The 21024-nt window shown below is 35.1% G+C and overlaps 1 protein-coding gene across 4 annotated transcripts in view; it reads right to left on the minus strand.

The window, feature by feature from the left end:
- AKT3 (AKT serine/threonine kinase 3) overlaps positions 1-21024 on the minus strand; it is a 325616-nt gene that overhangs the window by 84010 nt on the left and 220582 nt on the right. For all 4 annotated transcript variants that reach the window (XM_064276763.1, XM_064276765.1, XM_064276764.1 and 1 more), the window contains 2 exons: positions 17627-17692; positions 16190-16258 (listed from right to left, as the gene is read on the minus strand). In XM_064276763.1, the coding sequence (XP_064132833.1) occupies positions 16190-16258; positions 17627-17692 (135 nt within the window). The remainder of the gene's footprint in view (positions 1-16189; positions 16259-17626; positions 17693-21024) is intronic.

Raw genomic sequence — 21024 nt, forward strand, 5'->3', positions numbered from 1 at the left:
CCAGAAGGCTTATTTTAAAAATAAATTGCTATATTTTGAAAAATAATTGTATTCTTAATGCAACAAGCTTTCCCAAGAAAGAACGATAGATAGATTTGGACTTTAAAAAATGTCCTATGAATCATCACTGCAAATGGAGGTTTTAAACTCAATTTTCTCACTTCTTGCAAATACTGCCTATAAAATTTTTCATCATTCCTTTGTAATCCTAAAAGAGTGGCTATCTAGAGAGTAACAAAATATGCATAATACAAGTCTCATTAACTTCAGTGATTAGATTCATTATCATAATATTGATTGAGCTTGGAACCTGAGTATCTTTAAAGGCAACTAATTAATTAAGCAATAAGACACGCCAGTCTGGGCAATAATGCTGATTAACATCCCTTGGGTATACAAGAAGACCTGAGATGAAGAGAATGGCTCTAGCTTACCCAAGGGGAAGTTAATCAACAATACCATACTACAAAACTGAAATAGTATTAGTTATACAATAAAATGAACATTAAAAACACTTCCTTTTAAAACATAAAAGTTTGCTTAACATTTAATAACACAATTCATATTAGTGATCTTTTAGATAGTTCTGATCTTTCACAATCTGTGCTCAATAGTTTGCATGTACTTTATACAGAAAAAATTTAGGCAAAATCAATGTAAATTTACATTTAGTTTTTCAAGGAAGGTTTTTTTCAGAAAAGACAGTGATGTAGACATGACATATAAAAATGCCCTATCTTAGTAACATTTCATTATAAAAATTCTTTAAAATATAAAACTGATCCCCTAGGAATGCTACAGAACTGAAAGGTCTGTACTGCTGAATTCTGAAAGTTTCTTGTTGGTAACTGTGCTAGCTACAAATTACAAGGTATCTACCTCAAGCCCCCATCTCTTTCTCTCCCTTCTGTTTTACAATTCTGATAATGCAACAAGAGCCCTAGGTCACCAACTAGGTGCTGGAAGCCTGAAGCACTAACCTATAAGTTGGCAATTGTTAAAGAAGTGATGTGAGACAAGTTAAGGAAAGTTTCTAGGTTTTAAAAGTCACCAGATAAAAACATTTAATAAGATGATATGTATTTAAAAAAATTCTTAAAAATAAATTTAGTTTCCTAATTTTTATACTTAATTAATATTAAAATTATTTCGTTAAGAAAACTAAATTAATAAGATTAAAGAAGAGACTGCTCAATTATACTACATTAAAAGTTAACACAGTGTTTATTTGGAGAATATACTTTTAAAAGGGTAAAAATTATCAAGGTAATTATTTTAACATATTTAAGTCTATTAGGAAATATGTGAAATATCTGGGTCATTTATGGTACACATCCAATATGAATGCAATAAAAAATAATAAACACTATCATTTATTGAATATCAAGGGCATTACATTCTAACAATCATGAAAGCTACATATTACTCTCTCTATATTACACATAATTAAATATTACTAGTTTTTTTTTATTAGTATTAAAATAGGTACTATTTTTGTGAGTGCTGCTACTTGTTCAGCACTGTGTTAAGTACTTTACATGCATTATATCATTTAATCCTCAAAACAACCTTATAAGATAGTCACTACCTTATAAACAAACTAAGGCTTAGTGATGTTATCAAACTTGCCCAATATCACATAGCTAGAAAGTGGCAAAGCTGGGATTAAAAGTTAGGTCAGCTGATTCTAAAACACACCACCTTTTTATTTTACTAAGTAGTTTGTATTAATTTGAGACCATAAATGCATAAAATCATTCTATTATGAACAAATTTCACCCATCTGTCTATTTTATGATGGCATAATACAAGCTACATGAGACAATGGCCTTCATCTAAAGTCCTGCTGTCTTCCCAGAGTCTAGAATGGTACAGATAATTCAATAAATCTTTGTTAAAAGATCAGTGTATCTGCAATTATGTGCTGAAGTCTCATATTCAACAAGGTTCTCATCAGAACCCCTGCACCTGCAGTTCTTTCTGGAAACCCTCGTCCCCATACTCTTTGCCACCACGTCTCAATCAAAATGCTACTTCCACAAAGAGGGAACTCCATTTACAACAGGTTCTTCATTATTCTCTCTCATACCATGCCACTCCTCTCACTGCCATTGTAATGGTACACTTACTGGGTTTATGTTTCCCCTTCTAGAATTCACGGCTGTTTAGTTCATCCTAGTGCACCCTATGACTGTGACATAATTAATACTCAATAAACACTGTTGAATGAATAACCAAAACCCACTGCTGACCAGTCAATTCCAACTCCCAGCAACCCTACAGGATAGAGAACTGTCCCATAGGGTTTCCAAAGCTGTAAATCCTTACAGAAGCAGACTGCCATACATATATATACATACACACACACAAACACATACATACACACACAAATCTATATCACTAAATGTAAAGGCTCTAAACTTTAAAAAGTAAAAAGAAAAAATTGTCAGACTGGATTTTTAAAAAGTATAACTAAACTTGTCTATATAAGAAAGCAGAAAAGAGGAATAGATAAATCTACAATAGTGATTGGGTATTTCAGCCATCCCCTCTCAATATTTGATAAAATAAGTAGACAAAATATCAGTAAGGGTACAGAACACTTCAACAATATTACATAATCAAACAACTTGACCTAATTGGTATTTACAGAAAACTCCACCCAACACAGCAAAATACACATTCTTTCTAAGGACACACAGAAGATTCACCCAGAATAAATATATTCTGAGCTAAAAAACAAGTCTCAATAAATTAAAAAAGATGTAAATCATAAAGTATTTTCCCAGACTGCAGTTAAATTCAAATATAAATCGTTTTTGCTGTTGTTAGGTGCCGTCCAGTCACTTCTGACTCATAAAGCCAAAAACCAAACCCACTGCCATTGAGTCAATTCTGATTCATAGTGATCCTATAGGATGGAGTAGAACCGCCCCACAGAGTTTCCAAGGAGTACGTGGTGGATTAGAACTGCTAACCTTTTGGTTAGCAGCTGCAGCACTTAACCACTACACCACCACGGTTTCCAACTCACAGTGACCCTATATACAACAGAACGAATCACTGCTCATTCCTGTACCATCTGCACGATCATTGTTATGCTTGAGCCTGTCATTTCATCTACTGTATCAATCCATCTCATTGAGGGTCTTCCTCTTTTCTGCAGATCCTTTACTTTACCAAGCATGATATCTTTCTCCAGGAACCAGCACTTCTTCCATGACATTTGTTTATGTTTCTGGTAATCCATGGTATATTCAATATTCTTCACTAATGTCATAATTCGAAGGTATCAATTCTTCTTTGGTCTTCCTTATTCATTGTCCAGCTTTCGCATGTGCATCAGGCGATAGAAAATACCATGGTTTGGGTCAAGTGCACCTTAGTCCTTAAAGTGACATCTTGGCTTTTGAACACTTTAAAGAGGTCTTTTGTAGCACATTTGCCCAATACAATACGTCATTTGATTTCTTGACTTGCTGCTTTCATGGGCATCGACTACGGATCCAAGTAAAATGAAATCCTTGACAACGTCAATCTTTTCTCCGTTTATCATGATGCTGCTGTTTGGTCCAGTTGTGAGGATTTTTGTTTTCTTTATGCTGAGTTGTAACCCTTACTGAAAGCTGTAGTTTTTGATCTTCATCAGTAAGTACTTCAAGTCCCTTCTTTCAGCAAGCAAGGTTACATCATCTGCACACCGCAGGATGTTGGTAAGTCTTCCTCCAATCTTGATGCCCTGCTCTTCATATAGTCCAGCTTCTCAGATTATTTGCTCAGCCAGCATACAGGTTGAACAAGTATGATGAAGGATACAACTCTAACGCACACCTTTCCTGACTTTAAACCATGTAGTATCCCCTTGTTCTGTCTAAACAACTGCCTCTTGGTCTATGTACAGGTTCCTCATAAACACATTTAAGAGTTATGGAATTCCCATTCTTTGAAACGTTATACATAATATGTTATGATCCACATAATTGAATGCCTCTGCACAGTCAACAGAACACAGGTAAACATCTTTCTGGTATTCTTTGCTTTCAGCCAAGATTCACCTGACATCAGCAACAGTATCTCTCATTCCAATAAAACAAAGATACATGAAAACCCTCAAGTATTTTGAAATTAAACAACACACTTTTAAAGAGTTCATCAGTCAAAGAAAATATCATGAGAAATCAGTGTATTTGGAAACACAGTAACAGATGAAACAGACATGAAACATACAGAAACATCTAACAGCTATAAAGTATATTATATACGTTAACATATATAAAAATAACATAAAAGTATTGTTGCCTAGAGGGAAATTTATAACATTAAATATTTATATTAGAAAAGAAAAATGTCTTAAATAAATGATATAAGCTTCCACATTTAGAAACTAGGAAAAGAAAAAGCAAATTAAATTCGAACTAACCATAAGGAAGGAATAAAGAGTAGAAATCAATGAAAAAGGTAACCCAAAATTGATAGAAGAAAGTCAATGAAACCTAAAGCTGGATCTTTAAAAATATCAATAGAAATTATTAAATTTTGGGCAGACAGATCAGAAATCAAAAGAGAGACGGTACAAACTCCTAAATATCGACAACATGACCGCATTACTAACGTTAGCACAGATCCTACAGATAATAACAGAATAAGGCAACATCATTAACAATATGTAAATAAGTTCAATTTTTCAATGAACTGGACAAATTTCTGGGAACACACAAACTATCAAAGCTCTCTGAAATAAAATTAATAGTTCAATATATATTTTTATTGATTTTTTTTTTTAATTAAAAAATTTCAATTCATTGTTAAAATCTTCCCAGAAAGAAAACTTGTGGCTCCAAAATTTCATCGGTGAGATGAAAGTTTTTTAAATTAAAAAATTTTAAATATCTATTGAGTTAATAATGTTCCCTTATGCAGTAAGCCTTTATGTAGAAATTGACAAGTTTATTGTATAATTTATATGGAAATGCAAAGAAAATAGAATTGTCAAAACATTGTTGGAAAAAAAAAGGACACGGCTGGAAGACTCAAACTACCTAATTTCAACACTTACTCCCAAGCAAAAGTACTAAAGACAGTGTGGTACTGGCATAAGGATGGATAGCTATAGACCAGTGCAACAGAATAGAGAGCGCAGAAATGGACCCACACATATATGGTCCACTGGCTTTTGGCAAAGGTGTCAAGGTAATTCCATGGGAGAAAGGACAGTCCTGTCAACAAATGTGCTAGAACAATGAGACCTCCATTTGCAAAAAAATGAACTTTGACCCTTATACAGCACCATATACAAAAATAAACTTGAAATGGATCACAGACCTAAACATAAAAGCCAAAACTATATCACTCTTATAAGGAAACATAGTAGAAAATCTTAACCTTAGGTTAAGAAAAGATGTTTTAAATTAAAACCAAAATTCATAAACCATAGAAGAAAACAACTGAGAAATTGTACCTCATCTAAATTTAAAGGATTTTGCTCTTCAAGAGACACTGGTAAGAAGGTATTATCAGTGGTTTCCAGGGCTGAGGGTAACAGGAAGGAATTGACCGTGAAGGGGAATGAGGGACTCGCTGAGGTGACAGAAATGCTCCATCATTACTGTGATGATGGTAAAACTACTGTATACACTTGTCAAAACTCATTGAGCTGTATACTTAAAATTGGTTAACTTTATCGAATATAAATTATACATGAATAAATCTGATTGAATAAAAAGACTGAAACAAAAATACACGCAAGAAAAAATTCCCTGTTAAAAAAATAAAAAAGCAAATCACACACTGGGGGAAAATATTTGCAAAGCATATATATAAGAAAGCCCTTGTATACAAAATACATAAAGTCTGATAGCTCAATATTAAGACAAACCACCCAATTAAAAACAGGCAAAAGATTTTAACAGATACTTCAAAAAAGAAGATATACAAATGGCAAATCAACACAGTAAAAGATGTTCAATATCATTATTGCTCAAGAAATTCAAATTAAAACCACATGACACCACTACACACTCACTGTAACAGGCAATATTAAAAAAAATTAACCATACTATGTGTAGTGATAGTGTTAAACAACATGCTGGGAGTGGAAAAAAATACAGCCAATTTGGAAAACAGTTTGGTAGTGTCTTGTAAAACTGAATATACGCTTACTAAAAATCCTAGAAATTGAATACCTATGTATTTACCTATGAAAATTGAAAACATACATAAGTCCACACAAAGATATGTACTTGAATATTCACACGAGTTTTTTGTTTGTTTTTAGTTAATAGCCCCAAACTGCAAATAATCCAAATGCCAATCTACTGGTGGGTAAGTATAAACAAATTATGTTACATTCATACAATGGAGTAAAAGCCAGAAAAAGGAAGTAACTACTGATATATGCAACAACACTAATGAACTTTAAAAGTATTATACTAAGTCAGAGAAAGCAAACACAAAAGACTGTGTATTGTGGGGTTTTTTAAATTGTAATTTTAAATATTATTTTATTCTAGTATCCTGTTTTTCTTCTTCAGGGTCTCCAATTATACTTGTATTGCTTCTCTGTTTTTGTCCTCTTGAAATGCTTACTCTGTGCAAGAAGACTACCCTGAAATTGCCATGCTGTGCCATAACCATGTGCTGCAGACACATGGAGCTGAATCATGGAAATAAACAGATGCCTGGTCAGCCCCTGCAGTTCCATCCACCTCATCTGAGATTCTAGACACGTGAGTCAAAACCCTGGGTGCTGAGGCTAGTCAAGTCTTCTGATGACTTTAGCCTAATCTGGCACTTGATTGCAAATTTCCTATGAGAACTGCGTAGCTAAACCTAGCCAACCCACAGAGCCACAAGAGATAATCAATTGTTGTTTTAAGCAACCAAGTTGTGAGCAGCTTGAAATACAGTAATAGATTAAAAAAACACCATCCAATCTCCTAAGGGAACTTCTCCCTTCCTTTTGATTTCTTCCCTAGAAACAATATTTTCCCAATACCATCGTTGATAATTATGCACACTTTTAAGTCTCCTTCTTGTAGTAACTGGAGCCCTGGTGGAACTGTGGTTAAGAGCTCTGCTGCTAACCACAAGGCCAGCAGTTCGAATCCACACTTGCTCCTTGGAAACCCTATGGGGCAGTTCTACTCTGTCCTATAGAGTTGCTATGAGTTGGAATCAACTCAATGGTAACAGGTTTTGGTTCTTGTGGTAAGTACTCTGACCTATCAGGGCCCTTTTCAGGTATCTGGCAGTAAGATTGGAAATTGTCTTTCTGGTGATAACTTTAGATCAATCTTAGGCATGCCATTAGCTTGTTCTTCTTTCTTCTCTAGAGATTTTACTGACTACCTTTAGTGTTCAGAAATGCTTGGAGCAGAAGCATGAGCGTTTACTCACTGGAATTTGATATCTTTTTTTTTTTTTTTTACTGGCAATTTGAAGTTTGGAGATTCCCCATTTGTTGATTATACTACTGAGGGCACATGTTTTGGGTAGTTTTATCTGTTCATCTTATTTTTTATTATATTTTAGACAATTTTGGGAGATTCAGATTTACCTTACAATTACCTCAGCATCTTTATTCTTTTTAATGTTTTATTTAATCACAATTCTAGAAATGTTATTATCTGATTCAAACTCACATAGAACTTTTATAATCTTTCTACTATTACTGCTTAAAAATCAAGTTACTTTAGATGCAGTTAGTATTATTTATTAGAAAAGAAAAAGGTCTTAAATAAATAAGGTTCCACACATTTAGAAACTAGGAAAAGAAAAGGCAAATTAAACCCAAACTAACCATAAGGAAGGAAGTAATAAAGATAAGAGCAGAAATCAATGAAAAAGTAACCCAAAACTGATACAAGTCAACGAAACCTAAAGCTGGTTCTTAAAAACTATCAATAGAAACTATCAGCTTTTAGGCAGACAGATCAGAAATCAAAAGAGTGAAGGTACAAATTGCTAAATATCGAGAATAATGATTCATTTTAGGAAACTAACCTTGAAATGTCATAAAATTATGCACAAAAAAATATTCCAACTTTGTTTTGCCTGGAAATTTAGATATTAATTTGAATATTATAATGCCTCCTTGTCTTATGAATTTTTGAAAATGTTCTGGGTAAAAGCAATAGAATTCTGACATAACCTACATAATATAACTAATGACTAAAACAGTTAGCAAGGAAATTAGCTTGTCAGACCCCTGACAATAAAGATATTTATATTTCTATGAGTTTAGTAAAATTTTAAAAATCATCACTTCGAATATGAAATGGTATTTTTCATTTAAAAATCACCCAAATCACACCTCCATAAATTAGTAAGAAGAACTAGAATGCTGACTGCCAGCACTTCTGTCTTATATGAATTTAAAATGAGAGGATTTTGGTTCACTGAAGACAAAATGCCAGCCAAATAATGAGAAATCTGAAATAAGTCTGAGAGGATCTACAGAATGGCACGAAACTGAAAGCCGCATCCATCAAACAAAATTAGTTTTGTTAAAGAAATTAATACAGCATGTAAAACGAGCTAAGTATGGACAAGAAGAGTAAATAACCAAAAGTGGTAGTTCAGCTGTACCCACATAAGTTACGTACAGGAATGTGAAGAATTTATCAGCTAAGTAACATTTCTACACAATGATTTTCCTTTACCCCCTTAATGAATCTTGACTTTCCAGGAGATTTCGGCCTTGTGAGAGATTTACGGAAGTCCAACTTATAAGTTTTAGATAAATGAAGCTGAGTTAAGATTTTGAGGAAGAATCCTAAGTTAAGGACTTCCTAAAACAAACAACAACACCACCTTAGTCAATTTTGAGTTTATTTTTTGCCCAAAGTCTCTTTCTGCTTCTCACGGAAATTTAGTAATAACTAAGCTACTGGCGGCATAGTGGTGAAGAACTCAGCTGCTCACCAAAAGGTCAGCAGTTGGAATCCACCAATTGCTCCCTGGAAACCCTATGGGGCAGCTCTACTCTATCCTATAGGGTAGCTATGAGTCAGAATCAACCTGATGGCATTGGGTTTGAGGTTTTTTTTTTTTTTGGTAAGCTACAAAAAGAGAGTGGTTTGGATATGTTAGGAGCAGTGTAACTGGTCACCTTATTAGAGTTGTTTTACTATTGGTTCTACAAATGCTGACTACTGTCCACCATAGATTGCACTAAACTCATGTCTATAACCTTGTTCTACCGGGCTCCAAAATAACCCTTGCATATTCCGCACTACAGTCAAGGCACATGCCGTTTGTGCACCAATACAGAAATAAAGGAAGACTCCACGGTGCTCTCTTTGGGACCTACTAGACGTCAAAGCAAATGAGCATTTTTCCTTTGTTATCTTACAGAATTTAACACACTCTCTAATACTTAAAATACTCTCCCTTCTTAACTTGTAAGGTTTCTCTTGTCTGACGCCTTCCCAGGATCTTCCTTTAACTTCTCTCATCACCAACATGTCAAAGGCACCATGCTTGGCCACGAATGTTCTAATTTCACAAACTTTTCTCTCACTGGACGTTTCTTCACTTCTTTGGTTTTAGTATTGATGATAACGCCTATCTGAATCTCTGTTCTATCTTTCCTGCCTCCCTGATATCACACTTGACAACTTAAACATAAGCACCCCAGAACTCAGTCCTCTTCCTGTGTTCCTTTTCTTTATGAACTGCAACAGCATACCCAAGCCAAACAAAAAAGCCAAACCAGTTGTCATGGAGTCAATTCCGACTCATAGCGACCCTACAGGACAGAGTAGAACTGCCCCATAGGGTTTCCAAGGAGCAGCTGGTGGATCTGAACTGCTGACCTTTTGGTTAGCAGCCAAGTTCTTAACCACTGCACCACCAAAATCACTCGACATTTCTCCTTCTACAAGTAGTCATAGGTCCTGGAAATTCTAATTAGCACTAGAATGTGATTCCTTCCCACTAACACAGCCCCAATTAATGCCCTTATCTTTTTTATGACCAGTTCCTAAAAACCTCCCAACTACAATAGCCTCCCAAGCAGTTTCCCTGCTTCCGATTTTGTCTTCTCCAATCCCAGCTTCATCCTGATCCAAGTATTCTTTCTAAAACATTAGCTCACAGCGATGCTTTCATGATACTCCACTACCCCCAGAAAAAAAATCCACTTTGCTTGGGGAAGAAGATCTGTCCTACTATGACCTTGACTCCCTATTCAGACTCTTCTGGGTTTCCCCTGCAGGACTTCATGCCTCATCCATACTGTGCTACATGCAGTATGGGGGCGGCGGGGGGGGGGGGGCACTTGCATGCTTCTGCACTTTATATATTCTATTCCATCTGTGTGAGAACACTTCCCTTCCCATCCTTCCTGATGTAACTTACCCTTTAAGTCTTAGCTCAGCAACTACTTTAGAAAGTGTTTCCTGGCATCTTCCCCTTCCTTTTCTTGCTTCATGTACCTCTACTCTGTTATCTCATAACATCCAGTGTTATCGTAGTAACAAGGACACTATAAAGTATAAGCCTATTCTCTTGTCAGTCTCCCCAATCAAACACTCATCTTCATAAAGGAAAGTACCATGATTTCCTTATGTCTGCATCCTCTGAGGCCCGACCCATAGATGCTCAAAAAATATTTGCTAGATGAATGGACTATAATAGAGTAGGTTCTAAAGTTAACACATAAGTTATTAAGTATAATTAAAATGTTGTTAGTTGCCACTCAGTCAATTCCAACTCATGGCGCCCCCAGGTGAAAATTCCTTGGGAAGGTACTACACTGGAGACCAACATCCTAGTTAAGCCTAGCATGGTTTTTCCTCCAGAAATGGAACAAGAATATAGTTTCTTTAGATGAACACTTCTAGTTACAATACACTTAACGACTATGTTTTATGAAGACTGTGTATTTTTAAACACCAGAATTACATCACATGAAGCTCTAGGGATGGCAGGTAGGAACTGAAATGGAGTAAAAGAACAGCAGGTTTATGTCTCTCATCTTGAGGTCACTCTGCGAATACACTCACCGAGAAGAATAGCAGTCAGAATGACCATACATTTAAATTCCCTATCTAGCTATCTAAGCACTTTCTTGCTAAACCCATTTAGTTAAACTCATGTAAATTAAATGCAAGTATGAGGCAACTCCATTGTACTAATATGCCTATAAGTGGCCGTGCTTATTTTTAATTACCAACATTTCTCTCACAATCCACTTACATCAAGATTATTTAGTGTTTTGAGTAATACCTGCAGACACAGATAACAACAAGCACGGCCACAAGCATGTTAAACTCCTGTGTGGTCTTTTGAAAGAAGTCCAGATATTACAAAATATACAAAAATGTGAAGAAAGTGTAAGCCAAAGGAAACGTCTTAACTGTTTTTTTTTATATCTCAAGATAAACATTCTAGAACTTGGGCCAAAAGAACGCTACTGCTAATTCAAAATGAACAGATAATTAGTATGAATTGAGAAACAAAATGGCCTAGGTATGGTTAGCTGCCTCAGCGGACCCACTAAGAAGCCTGTATCAAGGCAAAAACTGGAATGGAGAGTTTTGAGAATGCTGCCATGTGGGTGAGTACTAGCAATTTACCAGAGCTTACTTTTCAACAGACCAGTGCCATCCTCTTCAAGTCTCCTAGTTAGCACACAGATATTACTCAATGGGTAAGTCATGGTATATGCATATGCACTGGTGTGGATTCCTTATGTGGGTTCATAGCTGTCCTTCGTTTACTCCCCTCTCTCTATTTCAGTCTTATTTCAAAAACATACCTATTAAGTTTGGTATTTTTTCTACAGCAATTAAGTTTTCTGCATCTCCAGAAAGCATTCCTGGACAGAATATATGGCAAGGTGAACCTAAAGCAAAACCAAAACTAAATATGTCACCATAAGGATATACTGAGCACAGATTTCCTTCCCAGCAATGATAAACTTCATAGTGACCCATGTGACGAAATAGAACTGCCCCATAGGGTTTTCTTGGTTGTAATCTTTGCAGCAGCAGATCACCAGGCCTTTCTCCCTGCTGGGTGGGTTTCAATGGCCAACCTTTCGGTTAGCAGCTAAGTGTTTAACCATCAGAATCTACTTGATGGCACCCCCAAAAAAGTAAATCAAGAATTGAAACAATCATATTAACTTCCAAGAACTAAATAACTACTGTAAGTGTACTTGATAACCTAAAAGAATAAAAAATTGGGAGATTACATATGCATAGATTTCATCTTTACCTAAGTTGTATAAATATAAATAATCCAATTTTCACTTTCTCTATATTCCTAAGGAGACATTTTAATATCAATGTTCCAAATCACTAAAAAGAACTAATTTGGACAGTAATAATGGCAGTGCTATAATTACTGCTTATGCCCTTTAAAATTACATATCACACACAGAAGCAGTTCACCTGCTTTGATAGATTAAATAATTAATCCTTATCTAGTACAGATAGCCAAAACAGAAATTATGGGGAAAAAAAAAAAAGAGAGAGAGAAGAAATCCTACACTAGAGAAATAACATAGGCGTTTCAATGCTAAAGAAAACCATCTGGCTAGTCTGAAAATCTGCTTTTGTGTGTAAAATCTTTTCAACAATCATCAATTAATTACTCTCAAAAGTACTCTAGGCTTACAATGGAAGTGCAGGTGCACCTAGCTCTCTCCGGGAACCTTCATTCAAGCCACCACGCAGAAATCCTCTCTCTCCTGTGACGTTCCATGGCCCTGAACACGTGCTCCTGATAAAGGTGATGATTATTACTTTATACTTAGGGTAGTTTTTGTCCCTTATCTTCTCCACTCAACTGTAAACTCTTTGAGCCTAAGATGTATGTTTAATTCAGATTTGTATGCCCCACAATAACTCCCAGAGTGCTGGGCTCACAGACTCAACAGTATGTATTTTATAAATATACTCAAAGATACTCCCTCTTGAATATACATTTTTAGCTTGTTCCAAAATAAACTACATTGTACATTATTTTCTATTTTTCTCCCTATTTCTTGATAGTTCCTGTTATCACTTTTACTAATTTCTCTTATCCCTGTTTCTTCAGGAAATGTGTTCACTGTTCATTCATTTATTCATTCAAATCATCTAATAAATATTTGTAGAATACCTACTTTGTACCAGGAGTGTGTAAGGTGCTGGGGTTACATCAATGAATAAGCTCCTTAAAGAGCTAAGAGTCTAGTGGAAAAAAGAGACAAGTAAACAGATAATTATAAAACAACGTGATAAATGTTATATGTGAATACATGATACTATCTAACAAAATAAAAGAGACATTTCAGAGTGTTTCCCTACATTTCTGTCTGAAGTTTATCTTTTTCCCTGTATTATTCTCTCTCTTGGTCTTTCATCCGTCTATCCGTCTGCCTGCTTGCCAAGCTTCTTTCCTTCAATTTTTTAAATAGCTAATACATGCATGTAGTATAAAATATAAAAGTTGTAGAACAGTACATAAGTGAAAAATATGTCTTCTTCCTACCTTATCCCCAGCCACCTAGTTTACCTTCCCAGAGACAAGTACCGTAATACTCAGTGCCTAATTCTAGAGATATTCTATGTACATACAAACATGTATGTACATATATATGGTCTTATTTTCTTTTAACACAAATGGTAGCAAAATTTGTACTCTGTATTTTGCTTCTTTCGCTTATAACGTATCTGTCATGGACTGAATTGTGTCCCCCCAAAATATATGTCAACCTCACTAGGCTGTGACTTCCAGTATTGTGTGGTTGTCCTCCATTTTGTGATGTGTTGTAAATTCTAACCTCTACATGTCAACAAGACACAATCAGTGTGGGGTGTATCTTGAGTCACACCTTTACTCAAGTCAAAACGCTTACTCGAGTCACAGGCTTACTCAAGTCACACCCTTACTGAGGTCACACCTTTTATCTTATAAGAGATAAAAGGACAGAGAGCTGAGCGGAGAGGGGAGGGACCTCACTACCACCAAGAATGAACAGCCAGGAGTGGAGCCCATCTTTTTTGACCTGGAGTCCCTGTGCTGAAAACCTCCTAGATCCAACGGAAGACTGATGCCAAGAAACATGGAGATCTCCAAGAAATGCCAGGCCCACAGATGTTGAAAGGAGACAAGGACCTCCTACAGAGCTGACAGAGAGAGAACGCCTTCCCCTGGCGCTGGTGCCCTAAATTCAAACTTCTAGCCTCCTAAAATGTGAGACAATAAATTTTGTTTTTTAGCACCATCCACTTGTGCTATTTCTGTTATAGCAGCACTAAATAACTAAGACAATATCTTACAAAAAGTTCCCTATCAGCCCATATTGGGCTCCCTCATTCTTTTTAATGGATATAGAGTGTTCTTCTGCATGGGTGTAACACAATTTATTTAAATCCTCATTTAACTACAATGTTGCAGTGAATATATTTATCTCTATATCATTCTCCAGTATAACTGTGAGTAGTCTGTAGTATAAATTCCTGAAAGTAAAACTGATGGGTCCAAGAGTATGTACACTTTTTATTTTGATAGATATTGCCATATAGACTTCATCAATTTCATTCCCAAGGGCAAACTTATCCACCCCCATAATTATGAACTTTATGAGAATGTCTCCCAAACCTCTTATTTAAAGCTCTAAGCCTTATTTACTCTCTATGATATTTCCACATACATATTTTCTTCAAACATTAGGAAAAACTTTTTCAAAACCAAATTTACAATCTTTATTCTCAACATGATCTTCATAATTTCCCTAGATCTGAGAATTTACTTTCGATAACTCCCCTCTTGGTTTCTATGCACATCCAATTAATTAGTTGTTAAAACCCACCTATTCTACAATTCCATTGCCCCATGTTCTTTGTATTTTCTCAACCAACGTTTGACTACAAAGGTTCATTTCTGCATGCCTGGCCCATTATCTAACCACTCCAGTTCTTCTGGCCTTCATTCACCCCACCAGTGATCTGTTCACACCATCCTCTCCGTCTTTATGATCTTCTCAAATCACTTCCCCTGTTGAAATCTCATTAAGTATTTAAGGCCTTACCCTAAATGCTAGATCATCCAGAAAGCGTTTTCTTTTATGAATTTATTTAGCACTTAGCTCTTGTATAACACATTCTAATTTATAACAGTTATAACTTATAAACTCCTTCATAACAAGGATAATGGCTTAACACATTTATATAAATCCACACTGCCTAGGCACTCAAAATAAAGGAATAAATTGTTGCAATGAACCATTTCTTATAAATAATTCCATAGGAAGAAAAATTCTATAGAGGATATTTAATTACTTCTTTTGGAAAATAAGCCTGTTTTAAGTCTATGAGATACAAGCCCCTATTTAATAATTATATTTATTTCAGAATGTTCACAATGTAAAATATTTCCACTAAATTACAATTTTTCCTCACATTAATTTTGATCAAAAAACAGAAAGGAGAAAGGATAGGGAATAAAGAAATAAGTAAAACGTACTACTAAAATGACTGAATTTCTCTTCATTACAAGACACCTTGAATCTCTTAAATATAGCCACGGTTACTCTACTACCATGTACCAAAACCAAAAAAACCAAATCCAGTGCCATCGAGTCGATTCCGACTCACAGCGGCCCTACAGGACAGAGTAGAACTGCCCCATAGAGTTTCCAAGGAGTGTCTGGAGAATTCGAACTGCCGACCCTTTGGTTAGCAGCCGTAGCTCTTAACCACTACGCCAACAGGGTTTCCCCATTACCAAGTAGGAGGAGTGAAAACACAGCCACAATGTGCCTATGGGCTAGTGTTCAATGGAGTTTAAGATGGGTAAAATGGCTTTTTTGCAAATTTCACAGTAAGCCTACTTAAGGAAAAACTTTGAAAAGCATCATAGATCCTATGTTTCTGGCTTTCAAAATTCAGTAACATTACCCCAAAATATACTTGTGACAAAACTTTTAATATTTAAAAAATATTTTCAAATATATAGTATATATAAATATGTCTATGATTATGTTTCTCAATATATAAAAGTAGTTATATAGTAAAAAAAAAAAGATCATCACATATCACTAGGAGTTATTCCGCTTTCATCTACTCAATAGTAGAAAAGAGGTGAGATGGACCCTTTTCCAGAAGCAGAGAATTGCTATATTATGGCTTGTATTTTTAAATAATGATAACACTACCATGCAAATGAAAGTGCGAGATTTACTTCTTTGACTCACCTCTCCCCCATTAACATATTCCATCACAAAACACAAACGGTCTTTTGTCTGGAAGGAATATTTCAAGGACTTGAAATGAAAAAGAAAAAATGTTATATTATATATTATAATCCCACATTCTTATCATTATAATGATACCAAAAATAGAACACTTAGAAGTAGTAAAGCATGACTGAGTACCTGGATCGTTAGTGTTCCTTAAGAGTCTACCGGCAGTGTTTAAGTAACAGTGGATGGGAAACACCGAACTCATTTGGTTTAACTCAGCAATAGTTATATTGGGGGAAAAATTAAAATTTTAGGTAAAAGTGAACTTAATAATTGTGATGAGCACTTTTCAATCTACTCTGCCATCTATCTGAAACTGCAGTGGTCTCCAAAATTCTCATCCATGCTACTTCAAAGTGCAGCCTACAAAATTCTCTGGTGGAAGTCCCTCAGGATTACGATTACGGTTGTTATATTCAGGTTCCCGGTAAAGCTGGAACATCACTTTTTGCATACTGGGTGTAAAACATGATCCAACCCAGCAGAGTTGGCTGGTGCAATTTTATAGGTTATGAAAGATATCAAAATTTTAGAGCTATCTTATTACACTGAAAAATAAACATCTAATAATGTTACAAAAGAAGTCTAGGTATCTAGTGATACCTCTGAAAATTTCTTTAGATAATCCTAAAACTCTAAAAATGTTCCCCTTTTGAAAGTCTTGCTGTTATTTTTAATCTTACTATACTATGCTGGGACGGACAACATACAGAAACTTCGCAAACGATACCTCTATTACAAGGAACCTAAAAACAGGACTAAAACGTGAATTCATTTGTTTCAAAGCAACTAAGTTATATGCAAATAAATCCGGTTTTACTCTGTCTAGTGAAGAAAACACATCATGATTTATCCTGTCTTTAACTTAATATACTCAGTATCATTGTATAACTTAACATACTCTATTCCTAAAAAAAGTCTGTTGCTATAAAAGTATCCAATAACTACTCCTCATATTTGAATACCATGTTGGCCGATTATTTAAATATTTACCAGAAGCCCATAAACAAAAGAAACATAAAAATCTTACATTTGATGTTAAGGACTGTTTTTAAAAGTCTACCATTTTCTCAGTGGTTGCCTCAAAATGCTACAGGTAGTTGGTTTGCTCTGTTTCTTTTTTTAAAAGGTCATAAAATTCATGAGAGAAAAAGTCTCAGGAAAGTAATGGGTGTACAATATTAACGTGAAGAGATAACAGATGTATACACACTGTAAACTTAATTCATACATTTAAATAATTTCCAAGAAATCTGACTCTGGTCTTTCCACAAAGAAAATGGCATGTCTAAATGAACAAGTCAAAACTACTGCCCACAACTTAGTTTCTGTAACAAAATTCCTTCAACTTAAATGTTAGGATTTTACATCTGTCCTCTAGTGACTTACTGTTAAAAAGGGATGTCTAGTATTCTTTAATACTCTGCTTTCAGTTAGAGTGTGGGCCACTTCATCCTACAAAAGACAAAGGCAAACTTTTAACATACGTTCTAAGCACGGATAATCTAAAAATTTCACGATTCCTCTAAGACCAGGAGAAGTTAAAGCTAGAGAAAAGATAGAAACAGGTTTTAAAACACAGTAGCATGCTTCCTTTAAGGCTAAGCTTCTCTTCTACCAAAAAAAGAAATTTATATATATACACACACACACACATATATCTCAAATTCATGATTTCATTCAGATATCTGTGAAGTTTTAATGCATATAAACTCACTTATACTTAACGTATATCAATAACGATGCAAAAATCAACAAGAAAAATTATCCAGGATACAGAAAATTAAATAGCAAGATTTTCCCCTTTTTTTTTTTATCACCTAATATGTAGGCATGAGATAGTTAATATTTCCATGTTTGGAATACATTTTATTCATGAGAATATAAAGGATATATTTTAGTAAAGATCATGGAATCTATATATCTTCTACTTAAAAGAAAAAGATTTAATTCTAATTTAGAATTTTTAGAAATAAAAGCAGAGCATAAAAATTGCATCTGCTTGTTTGTGGCTTTTCAATGCATCCCCTTCTTACTCTGGGTGACAATTTGAAAATTTAGGTGAATAAATTACATTTCAAACCAAAAACATATAAAACATTTATTTGTCAGTCAAATCTCTTATAGTGTTAAGAATATATTGCCCCCAAACCACTATGCACCAGAGTTTCCGGAAAGTGAAGTTGGAGAGATTTTCCCAAACATATGGAGAACAGGAAAAAAAAAGTTCCAAATCTCAGAAGTAACACGATCTTAAAGAAGGAAGAAAACTACTGAAACTAACAAGGCATCTCTGTTCCAGGCTTCTGGAAAGGTCCTAAACAAAGGCACTTCTGGTCCAATTTCTTAACACTGTCAGCAAATCAAAATTAGATTATAAGTAAGATATGGAGGTCAGAATATTAGGACACTGCACTGTATTTAACATCTTTACAAAAGCACCTGACCATAGTGAAACGCAGAAGAAATGTGCTGCCCTTGAGTTGATTCCGACTTATAGCGGCCCTACAGGACAGAGTAAAACTGCCCCACAGAGTTTCCAAGGAGCGCCTGGTAGATTCGAACTGCCGACCTCTTGGTTAGCAGCCGTAGCACTTAACCACTATGCCACCAGGGTTTCCGAACCTAGAAAATAATCAAGAAATAGATTGATCAAAGACCCCAAAGCCATGCCAAGAGGGTGAGGCCAATTATGTCTGAACAGAAAGGCAAGTATAATTAACAACCTAGTATTTAAAATCAGTGAAGAAGGCCTGAGTATGAAACCGCAGCCTCTATTTTACAGAAAAAAAATTTACAGAAGCCAGGTTTAAATGGTCAAGCGATACGCAAGCCACTGTCACATGACTATAAGCCCGAAATTAATTAGAATAGCAAACATCTTTATATGAAATAAATCAGAAGCAAAAATAGCACTGTAACATTGATCTTTTATGTCCACAGTACCTACCCTAGTATACGCTTAGCATAAGTAAGCACTCAATAGATACTTGTTGAACTGAACTGTTAATCCTAAGAATGAATTCTAAGATATTCAGGTATATGGACGTTCATTCAGTCATTCCTCCATTTAACAAATACATAACTAAGATATGCTGGGCATTGTTCTCGACACTGAAGATGGAGTAGTGAACAAAACAGCCCAAAATCCCTGCCTTCGTGGAGCTTTCATTCTAGTTAAATGGCAATCAGTGTTAATGGAAAAAAACAAAGAAGGGGATACTACAGCTTATGAATATAAAATACATAATTATGCAAGTGGCTATTTTCTATGTGATCTATAGAATCCATTTCATTCATTAGAAAAACAAAATCTTTGATGTGCACTTACTAAATACTAAGGACAGTACAGGTAGAAAGTGGTTAAAAGAATATAAAGACATGGTCCCTTTGTTCATGGAGTTGACAGGCTAGTGGGGAAGATGTAACAAACAAGTAAATGTCTAAGTGAATACATGATTACTAATGCTAATAAGTGGTACTAAGAATAAATAAGGGGAGGAGGGCTCCATGTTTTCAATGGGCAGTGAAGGAAAACTAATGCAATGGAAAGCTATTAGAAGAATTTAAGCTGGACAATGTGGAGGGAGGAGAAGTGGGGGCAAGGTGACACATTCAACTTATATTTTAACAAGTTTACCCAGGCTCCTCTGAGAAAGGCAGCAAAGATAGGACAGTAATGCCCTAGGAAAGAAAGGAGCACAGCTTGAACTGTTATGGTGGCAGCAGAAATAGGAAAAAAGGGGATAGTCTTGAGACACTGCTGAGATATAAAATCAACTGTGATAATCTAAAAGGTATATGCCTCCAATATGAGCAGGAATCCAAAGAAAAATTTCTTTAGGAGGTAAGAAAGAGCGTCACAGGAGAAATGACATTTGCCTGAGACACATTAGGGTGTTAACTGATTGGGTCAGTAAACTTGGAAAAGGCTCAAAAAAGGTAAGCATGAAACCCTTTCGGAAACAGAAAAGATAATCTAGTGCTTCAGAAAATATTTCTGTGGGAGTATCTCATCCTATTTTTAAAAAATAGGCCTATTACGTAGAGTAATCAATAGTTATTTTTTTTCCAAATCACTTGTTTCATGAGCAAAGATTAGTGTCTTTTTTTTTCCCCTAAACTCTCTCATCTGCCTTAGCACATCAAAGGAGACAAACGGAGATGCATGGAGACACAAGAAAAACCAGTATTTCTTTGTTGCACTCATGAATACCATGTGCCCATCTTTCATTTATTAAAATGTAGTTTCTGCCATATTTTACATCTGATCAGTTTAGAATTTTTTCCTGTTAATGCAAATCTAATGGTACTGTATTTCACATACTAATTAGTTTCTGCTAGGAAGATAAGGTAGGCTCAAGCTGAAAAGTAAACACAGATGCCAATAATTTTTAATTACAGTTAAAAGCAACATGTCAAAAGTTAAAAATAACAGCGATAAAACTTCGTGGTTAAAACAATGTGATGCTTATGGAAAAATCCATTCATTTACCATAATTATAAGTGAAGAGTGCTATAAATGCTTGGGTATACAATATAAATATAATGATGTTTTCATTAAAAGGCTTTTGAAATACAGATATATCCACCCATGGGAAAATACTAAAGAATGAAAAAAAAAATGAGTACTTGTTAAATCTAATTTCTTTCATAGAAAAAATTTGGCAGGGTGGGGGGGAATGGGATTGTATTTCTTCAGGGTGTGAGGCAGAAGAGTGATTCTCTTTCTCGTATTATCTTCCCAAACCTTTCCCATTTCTCACTCACTCTACTACACATGATCT

Source organism: Loxodonta africana, chromosome 25 (assembly GCF_030014295.1).
Source record: "Loxodonta africana isolate mLoxAfr1 chromosome 25, mLoxAfr1.hap2, whole genome shotgun sequence".
NCBI lineage: Eukaryota > Metazoa > Chordata > Mammalia > Proboscidea > Elephantidae > Loxodonta > Loxodonta africana.